The sequence below is a fragment of the Lacerta agilis genome, chromosome 18, assembly GCF_009819535.1.
Source record: "Lacerta agilis isolate rLacAgi1 chromosome 18, rLacAgi1.pri, whole genome shotgun sequence".
Lineage (NCBI taxonomy): Eukaryota > Metazoa > Chordata > Lepidosauria > Squamata > Lacertidae > Lacerta > Lacerta agilis.
Window position 1 is genome coordinate 2,087,548 of NC_046329.1, and position 20,637 is coordinate 2,108,184.

At 50.1% G+C, this 20,637-nt stretch overlaps 1 protein-coding gene and 1 pseudogene across 1 annotated transcript in view; both read left to right on the forward strand.

The window, feature by feature from the left end:
* The first annotated feature begins 586 nt into the window (after positions 1–586).
* Positions 587–20,637, forward strand: part of LOC117039516 (A disintegrin and metalloproteinase with thrombospondin motifs 10-like) — a 30,361-nt gene continuing 10,310 nt past the window's right edge. The window contains 15 exon segments of the mRNA XM_033136652.1: positions 587–890; positions 2,535–2,902; positions 7,246–7,405; positions 10,521–10,738; positions 11,892–11,975; positions 12,786–12,931; positions 14,085–14,128; positions 14,394–14,499; positions 14,923–15,069; positions 16,382–16,523; positions 18,266–18,373; positions 18,598–18,743; positions 18,835–18,898; positions 19,958–20,060; positions 20,180–20,313. Of these exon segments, the coding sequence (XP_032992543.1) occupies positions 803–890; positions 2,535–2,902; positions 7,246–7,405; positions 10,521–10,738; positions 11,892–11,975; positions 12,786–12,931; positions 14,085–14,128; positions 14,394–14,499; positions 14,923–15,069; positions 16,382–16,523; positions 18,266–18,373; positions 18,598–18,743; positions 18,835–18,898; positions 19,958–20,060; positions 20,180–20,313 (2,058 nt within the window). The 5' untranslated portion in view covers positions 587–802.
* Positions 15,189–16,043, forward strand: LOC117039494 (annotated as a pseudogene).

Sequence of the window (20,637 nt, forward strand, 5' to 3'; positions counted from 1 at the left end):
CGCAGTAACTAGACAACCTTTAGAAGACATCTGAAGAAGGCAGCCCTGGATAGGGAAGCTGTTGATGTTCAATGTTTTAACTTATGTTGGAAGACGTCCAGAGTGGCTGGGGCAACCCGGCAAGATGGGCTGGGTATAAACAATAAAACAACAACAATTGCTGCTGCTGCTGTTGTTGTTATTGAATAGGACATCCCTACCTTCATCGCGGGACGTGGGTGGTGCTGTGGTCCACAGAGGCCAGGGCTTGCCGATCAGAAGGTCGGCGGTTCGAATCCCTGCGACGGGGTGAGCTCCCATTGCTCGGTCCCTGCTCCTGCCAACCTAGCAGTTCGAAAGCACGTCAAAGTGCAAGTAGATAAATAGGTACCACTCCGGCGGGAAGGTAAACGGCATTTCCGTGCGTTGCTCTGGTTCTCCAGAAGCGGCTTAGTCATGCCGGCCACATGACCCAGAAGCTGTACGCCGGCTCCCTTGGCCTATAGAGCGAGGGGGTTGAATGAGATGATCCTTGTGGTTCCTTGCAACTCTACTGCTCTGTGATTCTATGAGGCTCCTCTCCGACAGAGCAATGCCGCAGACTCCTGGCACATGCTGAGCACCGTGGAGCGGCCCCTCCCCGCCTTGACGCCCGCCCCACCCTTGCCGCCTCCTGCAGAGCACCCAGCGGCCGAGGATGGCCACCCAGGAACGGGGGACCCCTGTCTAAGCAAGCGTGGCGGCTCAGCGAAAGCAATGTTGGGGCAGACCCCGTCGGCCTGGTCCAACGCAGCCCCCATCGCAGCCAGCATCGTAGCCCACTATGGCAACGGCCTGGAGGCTTCTGACCTGGACCCTCGTCTCGGCCGTGTCCGTGGGCAACCTCCCAGGCTACGCCTTCCAGTCGCAAGGTACGGTGGGGGGACGGCGGGGCAAGGGAGCGCAGGTTGAGCCCCAAGCTGCTAGTCCTCAGTGCTTGTTTTATAGAGATTTACACTCTGACCTTATTCTGCCAATACTCCATAAATATACTGAACGGTTTCTTGCCACTCTGTCGCTCCTAGATAACAATCCTGGTGTAACACACACAAGGTGGCCAGATTTTGGGCAGCAGCAATTAAAATACGACACGCAATGATTAGTACATTTCCGAGCACAATTCGAAGTTTTGGTGCTGACCTTTAAAGCCCTAAACAGCCTCAGCCCTGTAGACCTGAAGGAGCGTCTCCACCCCCATCGTTCGGCCCGGACACTGAGGTCCAGCTCTGAGGGTCTTCTGGCGGTTCCCTCATTGTGAGAAGTGAGGTTGCAGGGAACTGGGCAAAGGGCCTTCTCAGTGGTGGCGCCCTCCCTGTGGAATGCAACTCCTAGCAGATGTCAAGGAGATGAAGAACTACACAACTTTTAGAAGACACCTGAAGGCAGCCCTGTATAAGGAACTTTAGAATGTTTGACATTTTATTATTTTCTATATTTTCTGGAAGCCAGCCAGATGGGTGAGGCATACCCAGGATTATAACACATTGACCAATGAACATTCCTAGGTCAGAAAGGTCCCCCCCCCCCAAAAAAAATATTTTTTATGTATATGTGATTTTACATTATTTTACTTTGTTCTGGGTTTTTAAAATTTGCACTTGGTGTTCTATGTTTAGATACTGGTCATTGACTGTAGTATAATGACTTACTTACTAGACCTCAAGGCAGGGGGAAAGAAGCTTTCTTGACCTGGGGACTGCATTTACTACTGGACAGCCTTTCAGTGGCGAGGACAAAGGCCAAATTGGGTGGGGGAGATGGGAGAATGCCTCTTCTGGGATGTCACGTACTAGGTGGACACAGAGGAACAGTTTGAGGAACCAGCTGGGGGACCCTCAAGGGAAGAAGCCTCAGAGCCTGCGGAGGGTGGGTGGGACGGTGATTAGTGGGCAGAAGGAGAAAAGGGAGGACTGGGAGGAGGAGGTGTTGGAAGCTGAAGGGGTAACAGGGCTTAGTGAGCAGGGAGAGTCTGTGCCAGAGAGCAGTCCAGACTCAGAGGCAGGAGCTGAAGCAGGAGAGGAAGGAGCCCAAGAGGCAGAAATGGGTCCCCCAGAACCAGGAGAGGCATGAAGAGGGCAGAGGAGAGGTCGCCTGTGTGCAGGCACAGCCTCCGATTGCTTGGGGGGGAATCCTGGAAAGGAGGGGACTGAGGTAGCTGTGGGGTGGCAGGTGCCTGTATCCATCCATTTTTGTTGGAGGAATGCCTCTATTTAGAAGGGTGTTCACATACGAGAACAGGGAATGCCTCTTCTTAGACTGGGGGTGGCAAACACCGTGGCCCACTTAGTGCTGCTGGACTCCCAACTCCCAGCAGCCAGTGCAACCATCGGTCAGAGGGGGTGATGGGAACTTGACCCCAACAACATCTAGAAGGCTCCCCACCTCTCTCTTGCAGAATGAACATGGATTGCCGTGCCGAGCAAAACCCTGCGAATGGCCAGGGCACTGAACGCATGTCCCGATTCACCCATGTGCATTTATTTTCTCTCCCCGCATTTCCTTCCCCCCCCCTCCAGAGGAGTTCCTCTCAAGCCTCGACCACTATGAGATCGCCTTCCCCATGCAGGTGGACCAGAATGGGGACTTCCTGACTTTTGACGTGAAGAGCCCGCGAAAGCGGCGGGCTCGGCGCGGAACAGGGGCCCCCTCCCACGAGCCCCCTCGGGAGCAGCAGGTCTTCTACAGGGTCTCAGCCCACCAGGCGCAGTTCCTCCTCAACCTGACGCTTCACACGAACCTGCTGGCGGAGCGATTCCAGGTGGAGTACTGGCGGCACGACGGGGTCGACCGGAAGCACGAGTTCCACGAGGACTGCCACTACTCCGGCCACCTGCAAGACGAGTACCTCAACTCCAAAGTCGCCATCAGCAACTGCAACGGGCTGGTAAGCTGCCCCCAGCGCTCAGCCTCGTCTGTGCTAGGCCTGGGACCCTCCCCTAAAAAACCCCAACAACAACAGGGCAAGGTTCTAGTCCTCTTGTTGTTCAGTCGTTCAGTCGTGTCCGACTCTTCGTGACCTCATGGACCAGAGCACGCCAGGCACACCTATCTTTCACTGCCTCCCGCAGTTTGGCCAAACTCATGTTAGTAGCTTCGAGAACACTGTCCAACCATCTCATCCTCTGTCGTCCCCTTCTCCTTGTGCCCTCCATCTTTCCCAACATCAGGGTCTTTTCCAAGGAGTCTTCTCATGAGGTGGCCAAAGTACTGGAGCCTCAACTTCAGGATCTGTCCTTCTAGTGAGCACTCAGGGCCGATTTCGTTGAGAATGGATAGGTTTGATCTTCTTGCAGTCCATGGGACTCTCAAGAGTCTCCTCCAGCACCATAATTCAAAAGCATCAACTCTTCGGCGATCAGCCTTCTTGATGGTCCAGCTCTCACTTCCGTACATTACTACTGGGAAAACCATAGCTTTAACTATACGGACCTTTGTCGGCAAGGTGATGTCTTTGCTTTTTAAGATGCTGTCTAGGTTTGTCATTTCTAGGTTAGTCCTCACTGTTCCCTAAAAAACGATGTAAGATTCTAGTGAAGTCACAGGGAAGGAGGCAGAGGGCCTTCTCAGCAGTGGCACCCTCCCTGCGGAATACCCTCCTGTCAGATGTCAAAGAGATAAAAACAAAAAAAAAACCCACACACAACTTTTAGAAGACATCTGAAGGCAGCTCTGTATCAGGAAGCTTTTAATGGTTGATGTTTTATTGTGTTTTTAATATTTTGTTGGGAGCCGCCCAAAGTGGTTGGGTAAACCCAGTCAGATGGGCAGCATATAAAAAATAAAATCATTATTATTATCATTCCCAGATAATTTACACTAACTATTCCTTCCGAGTGGAAAAGTTTTGCACTTCGGGGAAGAGGTTCTGTAGACCTTCCGTGGGCGACTCCTTCCACTCTTCACTTTGGAAGATCCTCCTTGGGTTTCTCAATCCTAGACTCATTCTTTCCCTCTTTACAATTCGAGGAGGAAAATTTTGCAATGCCTCCTCCTGTTGTCACTCTCTCTTTGGCTCCCAGCCCGAGGACATGGCGGTAACTCAGTAAACACCCCCGACACGCACCCCACCCCCCCAGACAATTTCCTAACCATGCAAGATCCCAGAACGGATTCTGGAGTAAGAAATTAAGACGATCCTGGCTGCTGGATCATGCTAAAATCCAGCCCGGCATCCTGCTGCCAACTCACGAGCAGGACCTGAGCACGGCAGGAACTCTCCCTGCTGATTTTGGAAAGTTGCTTGCCTGTTCCCGGTGCCTTCAGGCACCTTTTAAGACCTCGCTGCCCAATTTGGCAAGATCATAGCCTCCAGCATTTCTCCGGGGGAAATAGGGACATCCTATTCTACAACAACTTCCCTATACAGGGCTGCCTTCAGATAGCTGTATCTCCTTGGCTCAGGGGTTGCATAACTCCAGACCCTCCCACATTTCTCTGACGAAAATAGGGATGTCCAAAGGAAAAGCGGGACGTTCCTGGGTCAAATCAGAAACCAGGACAGCTTCTGTAAATCTGCAACTGTCCCTGGGAAATTGGGACACTTGGAGGTCTGCAAGACAGTACCTGAGATCAAGGTGCAGGTTTTCATCCATATTTGGATACTGCCAGGTGCCATTCGGAATCAAGATGGTGGACTGAAACTATCAAAGCTGCAACGATACCAACCAAGTTTGGCTAGATTGTTCCTGAGATCTAGGTGCAGGTTTTTTTGTCAATGTTTAAATGCCACCGGACACCATTTTAAGAACCTGGGAAGAGCCTTCTGAATCAGGCCAACAGCCCATCTAGCACAGCATCCCGTTCTCACAGGGGCCAGCCCGTGGCTAGTAGCCACTGATAGCCCTCTCCTCCATGTCTAATTCTCTTTTAAAGTTGGTGACCATCGCAGCCTACTGGGGCAGGGAGTTCCATAGTTTAACTCTGCACTGCGTGAAGAAGGACTTCCTTTTATCTGTCCTGAATCTTCCAACGTTCGGCTCCATTGCATGCCCACGAGTTCTAGTTTCATGAGAGAGGGAGCAAACGTTTTCCTCCACCCGTGCCATGTATAATTTTATGAACTTCCATCATGCCACTCGCCTTTCCTCTAAACTAGAAAGCCCCAAGCACTGCAACCTTTCTGATGCGGCTCTCCCGTCTCTGTAGCGGAATGAAAAGGAATATTGTCAAGCAGCACGGGATAAGATGGGAAGGGAAGCCCTCCTCCCAGGGCGCTTTTAACTCTTAAAAAAAATAAGAGTTTCCTCTGCTCTCTCTCTCTATTTTAAAGCATTTGGAAATCTGCTAGCCTGCCTAGTTATCAGTTGTTCTGTGGGTCCCCCCCCCCCAATTTTTCTCTCTCTCTCCCTGCAAGCCCCCTCCATAAAGAACCAGAGTTGAATCACTTCTGTGTGCGTGTAATGAAAAGTTTCTGGTTTCCCAGCCCTAGAAAGGGGCGGTGTTGATGGCCTTGCTGTGGATTTCCTTTCCGGACGAAAGCTTTGTTGCTCTTGGCTGCAAGCCACGCTTCCGAGGACAAGCGGGGTAGTGTGAGGCTAGGCTGGCAAGGAGTCCGGCCGAAAACTCGAGCATCAGCCGGAGGAGAGAGCAGCCGGGAAGAAGGAGAGGGGGCTCACCTCGTGGCTTGCGGGCAGGGTCACCCTGGGGTGGAAAACATAAGGACATTAAGAACAGCCTGCTGGGTCAGGACAGCGGCCCATCTAGCCCAGCATCCTGCTCTCACAGTGGCCGTCCAGAATCATAGAATTGTGGATTTGGAAGGGACCCCCGGAGGTCCTCTAGTCCAACAACCTGCATTGCAGGTGGCCTGTGAACAAGCAGGACCCGAGCACGAGCTCTCTCCCTTCCTGTGGCTTCCAGCAACTGGGTATTCAAAAACATTTGTTGCCTGCAGCCACGGAGGGCAGAGCACAGCCGTTAATGGCTAGTAGCCGTTATCATTATTTATTCATTCCAATTTACATACCACCCATTATCAGAAGATCCCAGGGCAGTTTACAACATTAAAAACACATTTCAGAACATCAATGATAGGAACATAATAACAAGCATACTGACAGACAGCCTAATAAGAAAGCAGTCGTCATACAGTAACAGTCTTCTCCGCCACACTTTCACAGGCCATAGATTATTTACCATATTTTTCGCTCCATAGGGCGCACCGGACCATAGGGCGCACCTCGTTTTTAGAGGAGGAAACCCAGGGGGGGGGAAATTTCCCCCCTGGTTTTCCTCCTCTAAAAGCCCTGTTTTTTTTGAGGATCAGCTAAAAGTTTAGCAACTTTTTTGCAAAGGGAAAAGCCCTGGTTTTTTGAGGATCAGCTAAAAGTTTTGCAGCTTTTGTTTGCAAAGGGGGAAAAGCAAAGCTCCTTTTGCAAAGGGGGAAAAGCAAAGAGGAAAAGCCCCTTTTATGGGGTTCAACTCACATTTCTGCAGCTTCTAAAGGAAAGGGAGCCTTTTCTACAGTTTCCAGACAGATAATCTAATCAGCCAGTCTCATGTTGCTGGGGAAACAAACAACCTCCCTCTGCAGCACATTCAACAAAGGAGGGTGGGGCTGAAAGGGAGCCGGGGACTCTTATCTCTCTCCCGATCTCTTGCTGCTTAGCTGCTGAGCGGGGTCCTTTCAACACCCCCTTTTCTCTTTGTAAAATAAAAAGCATGATCCTCTTTTGGCCCCTGGGCAATTCAGCTTCAGGGACCACCACTCGCTCCATAACACGCACAGATATTTCCCCTTACTTTTTAGGAGGAAAAAAGTACATCTTATGGAGCGAAAAATATGGTAATAGCCATCAGCCTGGACAAAGAGGAATATTTTTGCCTGGCACATGTAGTGATGCTGCCAGGCGAGCCTCTCTGGGAAGAGCATCCCACAATCGGGGAGCCACCACAGAAAAGACCCCATTCTCTTGCTGCCACTGGCATGGGGGACATAGAGAAGGGCCTCCAGTGACAAGTGTGGGGCCCAGGTTGCTTCATACAGGGTTAGGCTATCCTTAAGGTATTGAGGTCCTGAGCCATGCCAGGTTTTGTAAGGTTGGCGCCAGCACTTTGAATTGGGCCTGGAAACTAATCGGAAGCCGGTGCGGTTGTTCCAGGATTGGTGTCCTGTGCTCGAACCGCCTTGTTCTGGTGAGTGATCTGGCCGCTAAAGTTTTTGGACCGTCTTCAGAGGCAGACCCACATATAAATGAGTTGCACGTTCCTCTCCTCTTCTCGTTCCAGCATGGTGTGATCATCGCAGACGGCGAGGAGTACTTCATTGAGCCCCTGAGCCCCGGCACCAATATCAGTGGGGGGCACGAGAGCGAAGGGAGTCCCCATGTGGTCTACAAGAGATCGTCTCTCCAGCACCCACACATGGACGCCGCCTGCGGGGTGCTAGGTATGCCGTGGGCCAGATCCGGGTGGATAAACACTACAGACTTGTAACATTGGAAGGGGTCACGAGGGTCATCTAGACCAACCCCTTGCAATGCAGGAACCTTCCACCCAACATGGGGCTCGAACCCACCACCCTGAGAGTCTCATGCTCTACCAGCTGAGCTACGGCATTCATATGGCTGGGATGCAGTCCTTACTTGCGTCTCTTGCTGGGATAGAGGGTAAAGAGAAGGGGTGTTTCTGAGTGTAGAAACTTGCCCACTTTTGCCTTTCGACCCACCTGCCTCTGGCACGTGGCCCCTGGAAGGTTGCCAAGGATGAAATGTGGCCCCCAGATGGTGCAGCGTTCCCCCACTCTACTCTGCATATTTTTCTGGGAGTAAGCCCCAATTGAACATAGCGGGGTTTATTTCTGAGTAAACACGCAGAGGGTTGGGCTTCGCAGCTTCAAAGCAACAGGAAGTGAAACGCCCTTATGTAAGTATTTGGGTGTTTATTTAAAGTATTCCTGTCCTGCTTTTTTCCACCAAGCATCTAGCCACAAAAAAAGAGAATAGCGTCAAGCTAGGAGTCTTGACTGATTGATGTAAGCTGATTTCAATTGCGAAATATTATTTATAACAACTGAACAACCATCAACGTATTTTTTTTAAAATCACCCATTTGTAGAATTGGAAGGGACCCCCGAGGGTCATCCAGTCTAACCCCCTGCAATGCAAGAATCGCAGCTAAAGATTCCCTGGCAGATGGCCACCCAACCTCTACTTATAAATCTCCAAGTGAGAGTCCGCCACTTTCTGGCCGCTTTTGCCTCTGGTCCTGCCCGTGGCTGGCATGTGGCCCCCGAGTGGTTGCACAGATGGGAATGTGGCCCTCGGGCTGAAATAGGCCAGAAATTTGTTTGGCGGTAGTAATTTTGTAAGCCATCTGGGAGGCTCAGTGAGGAATGCATTTTGACCTAACAGACACTTGGTCCAAGGATGTGGTTTTGGATTCCGGTTTGCCTTTGTGGGGGAGACACACGCCTCCCGCTAACTTTGGAGCCGGAATCCAAAAGATCGGATTCCCGGATACCAGAAGGAGTAAAGAAGAGGACACTGTCAAAGCCATTTTGCATTTAATGCCGCCAAGTGGCCTTCTGCTGCCCTCTTCAAGCACTCTGCTTATTCCCTGCGTTCTCTGGGCAAGAGCAAATCTGCTTCCAATTTGTTTCTTGGAGAGATAACAATCCCCAAAACAAGCAACCGGCGCTCTACATTCCCGACTCTTTCAAATGCTGCTCTGCCTCCTGATCCGTGCAGGGTTTTTTTTGTTACCGATACTGTTCATGAAATCTGGAAGTGGCCCTTAAAATGGGCGGTTGTCCAGGCCTAGGTAGTCTTAGAGAATGTCCAGGCTTAGGAGGCCTTGAGGACTGGCTGGGCCTAGTAGGCCTCAGGGATTTTTTCAGGCCTAGTAAAGGCAGAAAGGTAAAGGACCCTTGGACGGTTAAGTCCAGTCAAAGGCGTTTATGGGGTTGCGGCACTCGTCTCGCTTTCAGGCCGAGGGAGCCGGCGTTTGTCCGCAGACAGCTTTCCGAGTCATTTTTTCCAGGTCTACTAGGATTTTCCAGGTCTACTAGGCCTTGGGGACAGGCTGGGCCTAGTAGGCCCAGGAATTGGCCAAGGATTGGCTGGGCCCAGTAGGCCTTAGGGATTTTCCAGGTCTACTAGGCCTTGGGGACATGCTGGGCCTAGTAGGCCCAGGAATTGGCCAAGGATTGGCTAGGCCCAGTAGGCCTCAGGGATTTTCCAGGTCTACTAGGCCTTGGGGACATGCTGGGCCTAGTAGGCCCAGGAATTGGCCAAGGATTGGCTGGGCCCAGTAGACCTGAGGGGTTTTCCAGGCTTAGAAGGCCTTGAAGACTGACTGAGCTTAGCAGGCCTCAGGGATTTGTTGCAAAGCCAGAAATGGCCTATCTTCTGAGATAGACCAATAAAACTCAGATACTAGAGGAGCTAGGGGTCCATTATTATTTATTGCAAAGCAATAAGATTACACTCGAATCTTTTCGCAAACCTGTAACCCCGCCCAAAGGTCTGGGCAGGGGTATTTGTAACATTTCAAACAAAGGATTTCAAATTAACCAATCAAGTTCTTCATTGCTTCATTCTAGTCTAGTACGCATGCCCATCATTACCTCATTCTCACTTTAATATGCATGCGCAATAAGGATCGCTAACTAAACCTTGGTTCTCAGAGATTTGTTACAATTTGTTAGTATGCAACGTATGGGAACCTGTGTTAGCCATGTTTCAACTTATGTTCTAGCTTATGAATTGCATCTTTGTGATTGACGTATTTGCTTGTTCTTCTGTCTCAGTGTGAGACGGCATCTTGCCAAAATTATCGGTTCCATAAAGCAGCAGGTTACCATAACTCTTCTGTTAGAGGCATATTCAATGATTTATAGGGGTTCACATTATCACATTTATAATGGCCCTTTGGGCCACTGCCACAGATTGGCCAGGCCTAGTAGGTCTCTGAGATTTTCTGGGCCTAGAAGGCCTCAGGGATTGGCCAAGCCTAGTACAGTGGTACCTCGGGTTGCGGACACGATCCATTCCGGGGTGCCGTTTGCACCCCGAAAAGTCCGCAACCCGAGCGGCGATATCGCGCTTATGCGCATGCGCAACCTGCGCAGAACGCTTATGCGCGTGTGTGCGCAGCGAAACCCGGAAGTAAACACTTCTGGGTTTGCCGCGTTCGTGACCTGCGCTGTTCACAACCCGCAGCGAATGCAACACGAGGTACGACTGTATGATTTAGAGACTGACCAGGCCTGGGGGGGTTGGCCAAGCCTAGTAGATCTCATGGATTGACCGGGCCTAGTAGGCCTTAGAGTTTGACAGGGCCTAGTAGTCCATCTTAAAGATTAGGTGGCTCAAGGGCTGACATGGCCTACTAAGCCTCAGGGATTGACCAGGCCTAGTATGTTTTAGAGACTAGCCAGACCTAGCAGTCACCTGGATTTGTCGGGCCTAGTATGTTTTAGGGATTGTGAGTGGTTTGCACAAAATAGCGCTGGGGGGGAACAGAGGAGAATGCAGTCTGCCTCACAGCCGTTTCCCATTCAGACGAGAAGCCGTGGAAGGGCCGCCCGTGGTGGCTGCGGGCCTTGAAACCCTCCCCACTGAAGACGCTGAGCAACTTCACCCAACGGGGGCAGCTTCCGCTGAAGAGGTCGGTCAGCACTGAGCGCTACGTGGAGACCCTTGTGGTGGCCGACAAAATGATGGTGGGGTACCACGGCCGGCGGGACATTGAGCAGTACATCCTGGCCATCATGAATATTGTAAGTGTTATAAGCAAGCACCCAGCCACTGGTTCCCATTTTGGGAACTTTCCCACAGGGCCAGCGGTGGGACGTGCAGTGCAGTCCAGGCAAACCTTAGTGCTTCCTGAAGTCCATTTACACACATTAACTAGCTCCAATTTGGATAATTATTAACTCCAATTATTGGAGGCTGACTCCAATTTGCCAAAGGTCTGCCTTTGTTTAGCTGTTTGTTTTCATTTGGGAAATGTATATTCCTATATACATAGAAACATAAGGCTGTCGTCACGCAGCTACAAATTGCCTCAACTCAATCCTGGATTTCCATGAATTCAGGGCGAGGGAGGAGAGCAAAAGAGAAGGCAGGTTTTAAATGGTGATTATAAATGAAAGCAGAGGTTTGAATAAAGCAGGGATGGGGAGCTTGGAGGAGTTTTGTGAGGATGTGGTTTGGGTGAGATGTTAAAGGGGTGCTGGGGTTAGCATGAGGTTGGTGGGGTTAGCTGGGGTTGGTGAGCAACAGAAGGAGGGGAGGCAGCCCCGTGTGTGTATTTGTGTGTAATATATTTCATAGATAGATAGATAGATAGATAGATAGATAGATAGATAGATAGATATAGATATAGATATAGATATATAGTATAGTTAGGGCATGCTTTTAATTAAACCATTTACAGTTATAAAAAACAATTGCATACCCTCCAACATTTCTCCGATTAAAATGGGGGTGCCCTAAGGAAAAACAGGACATTCTGGGATAATTAGAAACCAGGGCAGCTTCTGTAAATGCGGAGATGTTGCAGGAAATAGGGACACTTGTACGGCTTGCAACTTCACATACAAAAACAAATAGAAACAAACGCAAATATATTAATAAATATTGAGCACTAGAACCTTGCTTTATTTTTAAGAAATGAACCGTAGCTGACTGTAGAGTATCTGCACCACGTGCAAAAGGTTTGATCCCTGGCATTTCCAGATAGAAAGAAACCCTGGAGAGCTGCTGCCAGTCAGTGTTGACTTTACTGAGCTATACTGACTGATGGTCTGACTTAGTATAAAGGCAGCTTCCTCTGTCCCATTGACAAAGATACAAAAGCCCATCATCCTTCAGCCACCCCCAACCGTCTTGTTTTTTAACACTGGTCTTTCCTTGTTTCCTGGAGGTCAGGTTGCTAAACTTTTCCAAGACTCAAGTCTGGGCAATATTGTCAACATACTGGTGACCCGGCTCATCCTACTGACAGAGGACCAGGTGAGGGGGTGCCCCAAGAGAAAGAAAGAGGGACCGGGGCAGGTATCACTGTGATGGTGGTGGCAAAAAGAAAATGGCGGTGGTTGCTTGCTTGCTGGGTCCTCTCCTTGGCAATAAAGTGGGGGAAGAGGAGCATATTTGCAGGGGAGGTGATAAGAGACCCCCCTAAACCCTAGAAATTGATAGATGGTAGGATTTTGATTAATTGGGGTATGGAGCTATGCCAAGTAGGGAATCTCTGAGCTGGTTTCTACAAACCAGCCTGGCTGGCCTAGCAAGAGCAAATCTGTTAACATAACAAAAGGTGTGGATAGAGGAATCCTTTGGCCTGGGGAGACAAGTGTTGCCAAGGTGATGCAGTGTGTGCTTGACAGGAAAAGTGGGGTGTTTTTTTTAGCAAGATGTGCTGGGAAGAAGAAAGGAGGGGAAGAAAGGCTGGGATTCATATTGGGCAGGCAGGCTGCAGGCAGGCTGGCTGGGGGAGATATCTTGGACTCAGTGGCTGCACTGCTGTGGGGGACAAGCCCCTCTTGAAATGACCATGCTGTAAGATCTGGACTCCTGCCACACAGACTGAAGGTGTAAACAGGCGAGTAAACCATATTTCTTAAAGCTGCGACGGTCTCTGCCATGTCTCAGCCTTCCAAAGGAAACAGATCCTGGGTAAGTGCCTGGAACCCCATGTGCAACAGGGCTTTGTTTCCCTGGTCTTGGTGCAGCCACAGAAAATGTCCAGGAGGTCTCAAAGAGTGGGAGAATTTGATATGTTTACACTCTCTAAAACGTTTTCGATTCTCCTTCCTCCTCCAGCCCACCCTGGAGATCAACCACCATGCCGGAAAGTCTCTCGACAGCTTCTGCAAGTGGCAGAAATCCATTGTGAATCGCAATGGGAACGGGAACGCCATCCCGGACAACGGCATCGCCAATCACGACACCGCCGTTTTGATCACCAGGTATACTGGAACCATGTTGGTGGTAAAAGAGCAGTTGACTCCAAAGTCGAAACGTCTTGTTTCATCCTGATTGTGGCTTTGAGCATTGGGGGGCAGGGGGAGAGGAGGAGCTGTTCTGGCACACCAACCTCAGACAGCCCCCAGCCATCAAACCCTCCACTCGCCCACTGATAAGAGGGTGGTTGAATCCTCCCAGCCCCAGGGAATGCATTGGCCAAGCAGACTCCGGCAGGATTGGATGCTGCCCATCAGTTGATGTCACCCAGGGCTGTCAGCTGATGGACAGGTGGGCGGGGGTTGGGCCACGCTGGAATTATTTTAGGGGGAGCAGGCATTATGGGGGAGCAGAACCAAGTTTTCTGCAAAGCAATTGGTCAGTTAGTCAGGTATTTCTATTTATTTACTTGATGGGGGGCAGCTGCCCCCCCTGCACACCCATGGCTATGTCCATGTTTGAGCCCCTTGCAAGCTGAGATTCTCTTGCAACCCAGAGGTTTCTCTGTCTTCTTGTTTGTTTGTTTGTTTGTTTAACACAATTAAATAATTTTTATTCCATTTTTAAGAATAAGAGCAGCAAACATCACTTTTTTCCAAAATAAGAGCTATAAAACACCAGAACTGGAATTTCTATAATAGCTGTTGTTGTTGTTGTTGTTGTTGTTGTTGGCATCTGTCTGTCATGAGAGACAATGGAGTGTGCCTCCGAGGGTGAAGTCAAACTGCTGCACTAACAGCACCCAAGTGACCTCCCTGGTGCGCAAACTTGGGCAGTGTGTCTGGAGGTCCTGAGCTGCCCAAATAACAAGACCTCCATTGTGGCCTCACTATATGTGGCCCAAAGGAAAGCAGAACAAGACGTTTGGCACCAGCTTGGCTGCAGGAGTTGCCAGAAACAGGCGTACAAGGAACCATCCAACCGTCTTAGAGACTCCACTCCGTTTTTGTGGAGGGTCTACTCCTGAGCCTTTCCTTCTCCCAAAGATGTCCCAGCCGCAAGACAGCCGAGGTTTAGGGTCAGAGTTTTCCTTCTCCTGGATGGGCTCCCTTCCCAGGTGGACGAGCCCCAGCTACCCCTCATTTATTTGCTTTGCTCAGTTGGCAGGATGGAATCTGCCTTCATTGTATCTCCCTTCTTCTTGCACTTGCTTTTTAGATACGATATCTGCATCTACAAAAACAAACCGTGCGGGACTCTAGGTAGGTAGGAAGCCTTACCCACTGAATGCATTTCAAACGCTCTGTTTCTGGCATTCCACCCCACCCCACCCCACCCAGCTTTTGAGCAGAGAGGGAGGCATCATTTCAGTATCAGTTTGTGATGCAACCTAGAACAGATTCCATATGGGGAGAGGGTGGACTTCGCTACAAACTACCCTTCCAGAGCAATGTGCAGACTTTGGATCTCGTGGCTGAATCTGCTTGGACATAATGTCTCCCTATGACAATGCTCTGCCTTTCCCAGGACTGGCGCCCGTGGGTGGGATGTGTGAGCGGGAACGGAGTTGCTCCATCAACGAAGACCTCGGCCTGGCGACAGCTTTCACTATCGCCCACGAGATCGGCCACACGTGAGCAGAGTTCAGATCTGGTTGTGGGGTTGATGTGGAAATTGTTCAGTTTGGTCTTGTGTCTGGTTAATGTTTTGTTTAATGCTTAGGACCACTTCTGCTATGTTGTAGTGTTCTGAACCGCAGGCCCAAAAGAGGGCTTGTGGGAGGGGTTGGGTGCAGGGATACCAAAGGACGACATCAAAGACATCCGAATGGCCTACTTGTTGGTCAGTTTTCTCAGGGATACACTCCCCTTCTTACTGATCAATTTATTCCAGGATTAACTCCCCCACTTGCCAGCCAGTTTATTCCAGAATAGACTCCCCACTTGCTGGCCAGTTTATTCCAGGATAGACTCCTCTACTTGCCACACCAAGCAGGCAACAAATAATCCCGTTTGGCATGTGCCTTCTTTCTCCGGCTTCACGCTTCTCCATCCAGGTTTGGCATGAACCACGACGGCGTCGGGAACAGCTGCGGATCCCGGGGGCAGGAGACGGCCAAGCTGATGGCGGCTCACATCACCATGAAAACCAACCCTTTTGTGTGGTCCACGTGCAGTAGGGACTATATAACCAGCTTTCTTGAGTAAGGGGCTGCCTGTTTTCCAAAGCATCGCACACACCACCCCATCACTTTCATTTCCCCTCTTTGTTCCAAAAGTTTTCCATAACTGGCCTTTAAGTGGCGGACACAAAAATGACACAATGGGCTCCTTTTGCATGCTGGGGATCTTTTGGGTTTATTTATTATTTGGGGTCCTGCTTTCCGTATTTAGTTTCGTTGTGGAGTGCATAAGAAAGTCCTGCTGGATGAGTCCAGCGGCCCATCTGGTCCAGTATTCTGTTCCCACAGTGATCAACCAGATGCCTGTGGGATTTGAGCAAACTTCCCTCCTGTGGATTCCAGCAACTGGTATTCAGAAGCATTGCTGCCTCCAACTGTGGAAACAGAGCACAGCCATTGTGGGCAGTAGCCATCGATAGCCCTTCCTTGCATGATTTTGTCCAATCCCTTTTTAAGGCCATCTAGGTTGGTGGCCAATTCTTTCCGACGATCAGCTGATAGAGCAAGAGACTCTTAATCTCAGGGTCATGGGTTCGAGCCCCGTGTCAGGCAAAAGATTCCTGCATTGCAGGGGGTTGGACCAGATGACCCTCAGTCCAACTCTACAATTCTATGGTTCTGTGCTTCTTAGAGGGGGCCCCCATCCCTTAGAAGTAGGGTTGTCTTGTGGGGGGGTGTCGTTCCAAGCCCAGGTGTCGGCCATGGCGGGCAAGGCCAGAAGCTGCAGAAAGCAATGGTACAGCCCATCAACCTCATCTTCAGATACCTACAAAACAGGTCCAGAATTCAGGTGGGACTGTATGAACAGGTGAACACAAGGATAGAAGGCTGTGTTATTGGATTTGAACTTGGTTCTGGGTGATGCTGAGGAGATCCACTCCACGACAAAATCAAGGAAACAGCTGAGTTGGATCATGTTCAAGGGGATTAATATGACTCTTCTACTGAGCTACTCAGTGTGTTTTGTTCTATTGCTTCAATCTTTAAAACTATAGATTAAAATACGTGGTGGTTTAATGCTACCACTCCAAATTCTGCTTTAGGTGTCTGACAGAATCATACAAGTGGAAGGGACCACAAGGGTTATCTAGTCCAACTCACTGCAATGCAGGAATCTTTTTGTCCAACATGCGACTCGAAATGACCCTGAGATTAAGAGCTTCATGCTCTACCAGCTGAAGAATGAAGCCAGTTACTTAGTCTGTGCTTGCAGAATTTTCAATAATTTTTCTACATTCATGTGGAATTGCAGCTCTTTATAAATAAAACTCTTCTTGCACTCACACCATCAACCCTTGATGTCTTTCTCCTTTGTTTCTCTCTGCTGCCCCAGCTCCGGGATGGGCCTCTGCCTGAACAATGCTCCACCCAAGCAGGATTTCGTCTACCCAACGGTGGCCCCAGGACAGGCTTACGATGCAGATGAGCAGTGCCGCTTTCAGTACGGAGTCAAATCTCGCCAGTGTAAATATGGGGTAGAGAGCCTTCCTGCTTTTACTCTTGATTCCCAACGTGGAGGGGTGGAGGGATGGGCTTACCTCATCAGGCAAGGCGTTTTGCACCCACCGGCCAGCCTTTAAACCAGCCACAGCCCTCAGCTGCAGCACCAGCATCAGCCAAGGTCCACTCTTGCAGTAATCAGTAGTGTAGGGCTGAAATCTGTCCTCCGGGTTGTTGTTTTTAAAAAACACTCTCCTTCTGCGAAAGAGGCTTCCACCTTTTGTGCCTGGTTCACAGGGCAGTTGGGAGTTTCCGGAGAGACTTCTGGACATTTTTATGCAGGTGTATGTTTTGTCCCCAATTAACATTTTCCCCAGGCCATATGTCCTCTGTGCCCCACAGCCTCCCTGGGTGACCACACTTCCTGATGTAGAAAAAGCTTCTTCTTGGGAAGCATTGCCAACACAGTTCTTTAGGGGTACTTTGCATGTGGTTCCTGCATTGCAGGGAGTTGGATTAAATGACCATTGGGGCTCCTTTCCAACTCTACAATTCTACGATTCTGTGACTGAACTGTGATTTTATTACACTATGGGCACCTGGGAAGACTGCAAATCTCTGCAGAATGAATGGAAGGATGCTTCCAAGTGTATTTCAATTTGTTGGAAGCCACCCAGAGTGGCTGGGGTAACCCAATCAGATGGGTAGCATATAAATATATTATTATTATTATTATTATTATTATTATTATTATTATTATTATTAACCACCTCAAAAGAAATACAGTCGTACCTTGGATCCCAAAAGCCCTGGAACTTGGACATTTTGGCTCCCGAACGCTGCAAACCCGAAAGTGAGTGTTTCGGTTTGCAAATGTTCTTTTGGAACCAGAACGTCTAAGGTGGCTTCTGATTGGCTGCAGCAGCTTCCTGCAGCCAATCAGAAGCTGTGATTTGGTTTTCAAATGTTTGGAAGTCGAACAGACTTCCGGAACAGATTCTGTTCGACTTCCAAGGTACGACTGTATATTGATGGCAAAAGCCTTGCACTCCACCCATGAGAATTCCTCCAATTTTTTTCTCTCCACTTTGATGATTTTCAAAAGCAATATTTTTGCTTATTAATGGATGGGGAATGGTGAAAGGCTGGGGTGGGGGTGGGGAAATGGAATCAGCAACCTTCCTCCTTTGTAGCCCTTCCTATACCCCAAGGGGCTCCTCACAGCATGATATAATTTGAGGCAACCAACTGACTTAAATGACTCCACTGACAGATCCATTGATGCTAATGGGTCTACTGAGTTTGGTGCAGTTTGCTACAATCCATTGACTTTAATGCAGAGCCGTAGCTATGGGGGTGGGGGGGGGTGGACTACTCAGGTTTTTTGCCCCAGCTGAAGCCTCCAGAGGAGCGACATTGAGACTCCCAGCCTGTGTACGTGTGCTATGAAAAAATCATGATGCGGGGAGGGGGAAACCATGAAACCAGCAAATGCCTTTACATAGCTCCATCCTTATTTCAGACCTGGTGATATATTGTGATGTTTAGCTGGTGATATATCACAATGTTGAAAACCAGATATCTCCCAGACCTGGTCTCCACAGAGACCAGTTGTGTTTCTTTAATCCTTCCTTCAGTCTCCAGTCATCAGTTGCCACCTCCCTCCTTAGTCCAAGACGTCACGTAGCACCACCAACATCTGCGGTCGTCCACCCCTCCTCCCAGCTCTGCCCGCGCCCCCACCCACCCACTGGTCCTTCTTCTCCTCCTCCTCCAGGAAGTTTGCAACGAGCTCTGGTGCCTTAGCAAGAGCAACCGATGCATCACCAACAGCATCCCGGCGGCCGAGGGGACCATCTGCCAGACTAACACCATCGAGAGGGGGGTAAGAGGCAGGGCCACCCTTGCTGTACCCTAACCTACAGCAGCGATTCCTGCCTTGCAAGAGGGTTGGACTAGATGGCCCTTGGGATCCCTTCCAGACTGCCACTTTACCCCTAATCACGCAGTTGCGCTGAGGTCAGATGCGTGAACCCCAGCAAGGTGGGAGGTGTTGTTGTTGACCGGTGGGTCTCTCTTCTTCCCTCCATCCTCTGTATTCACCGCCAGTGGTGCTACAAACGGGAGTGTGTTCCTTTCGGCACACGGCCGGAGGGTGTGGACGGCGCCTGGGGGACATGGTCGCCATGGGGAGAGTGCAGCCGGACTTGTGGGGGCGGCGTCTCCTCATCCATCCGCCACTGTGACAGCCCACGGTAAGTGGACATGTGCATAAACACCCGAGACATCCCCCGTGCTCCCTGGGACGCCATTTTCCATGTCTTCCTCCTTTTCTCTCTTCCAAAGGCCAACAATCGGTGGGAAATACTGTCTCGGGGAACGGAAGCGTTACCGGTCCTGTAACACTGACGTGAGTAGCAAGGGATTCTGGGATAGGACGACGGTGGGGGCAAAGGAATGGATTGTTATGAAAGTTGAGCGCCACCCCCACTCTCTGCTGAGAGGCAGCAAGATCCCAAGGGGTTCTAGGCGTTCACCCAGGGTCTGTGGTCCCTTGGGGAATTGTGACCTAGTGGAGACTGCCATAGCTTTGAGAAATGTGGTTTATTCACCTATTTACACCTTCAGTCTGCATGGAGGGAGGCCAGATCTTACAGCATGGTCATTTCAAGAGGGGCTTGTGCAGCCCTGGAGTCCAAGGCATCTTTCCCAGCCAGCCTTCAGCCAGCCTGCCTAAGATGGACCCCAGCTTTCTTCTCTCCCTTTCTTCTTCCCAGCACACCTTGCTGAAAAGACTCTTTTCCTGTCACCTCAAACACACACACCCATCACCTTGGCACCTTCTGCTTCCCCAGGCCACAGAATTCCTCTCAGATGGCACATCAACACCTTTTGTCATGTTAACAGATTTGCTCTTTGTCGTGAAGTCACTTTGCATCTTGTGCCTGCCACTGGGCGCCCATAATCTGGGGCCACTGTTGACAGATTTGCTATTTGCCAGGCCAGCCAGGCTGGTTTGCAGAAGCCAGCCCAGGGATTCCCTGTCTGGCACAGCTCTGCAGATTGTACTTTCATCCGCATCCCAATTAATCAAAATCTTACCATTTGTCAATTTCTAGGGTTTAGTAGTGTTCCCCCCCCCTCCACACACAATCTATAACTATATTTGGGGTTCCCGTTTTGAATGTTTATGTCATGAGCTGCCTGTGATCTTCGGGTGAAGGGAGGTATATAAATTTAATAGATATTAATAATGATAAGGCAGAGTGAGTCACGTGCCTTAGGAGGCAGATGTGAGAAGTGACAACAACTCAGTCATGGAGTGTCTGCCTTGCACCTCCCAGCAAAGTCTTTCAGCTGTGGGGTCCAGAGTGTGCCATGTCTGCTTCCAGGCATTAAAAGAAGCAGCACCCCCCAGCCCCAGAGAGCTGATAATCAATTTGGTGATCTTTCTGTGCCCCCACCCCAGGACTGCCTACCTGGCTCGCAAGACTTCCGAGAACTGCAGTGCGCTGAATTTGATCATATCCCCTTCCGAGGAAAGTATTACACCTGGAAGACGTACCGAGGAGGTAAGGCCGTTTCCACACACACACACACACCCCAGAGGGGTGGGGACGTGGGACAGCTTCCACCCATTCCAAATCCAGCCTCTCTGATGTAGTGGTTTGAAATTGCCATCTCTCCGCAGGAGGCGTCAAGTCCTGTTCTCTCAACTGCCTGGCGGAAGGTTTCAACTTCTACACGGAGAGGGCGGCAGCCGTGGTGGACGGAACACCCTGCCGCCAGGACTCCAACGACATCTGTGTCAATGGAGAGTGCAAGGTGATTTTCCAGTGCTGTAACCACTCCTCTTCACTGCCCGTAGGACTTCGACTGATAGAGGTTTAATGGGCAGCTTCTGGACCGGGGGGGGGGGAGGTTGGTCCACTTTCTCTACAAGGAAAGATTTATGCATTTAGAGAAAAGGTAACGAGAGAGACACATGATTTAAGGACATAAGAGTCTGCTGGATCAGGCTAACTGAGAGGATTAGACAAATTCAGGGACTATAAGGCTATCAGTGGCTGCCAGGCATGATAGCTGCTTATCACCTCCTGGATTGGGGCAGTCTACCTCTGAATCCCAGTTGCTGGGGGCCACAAGAGG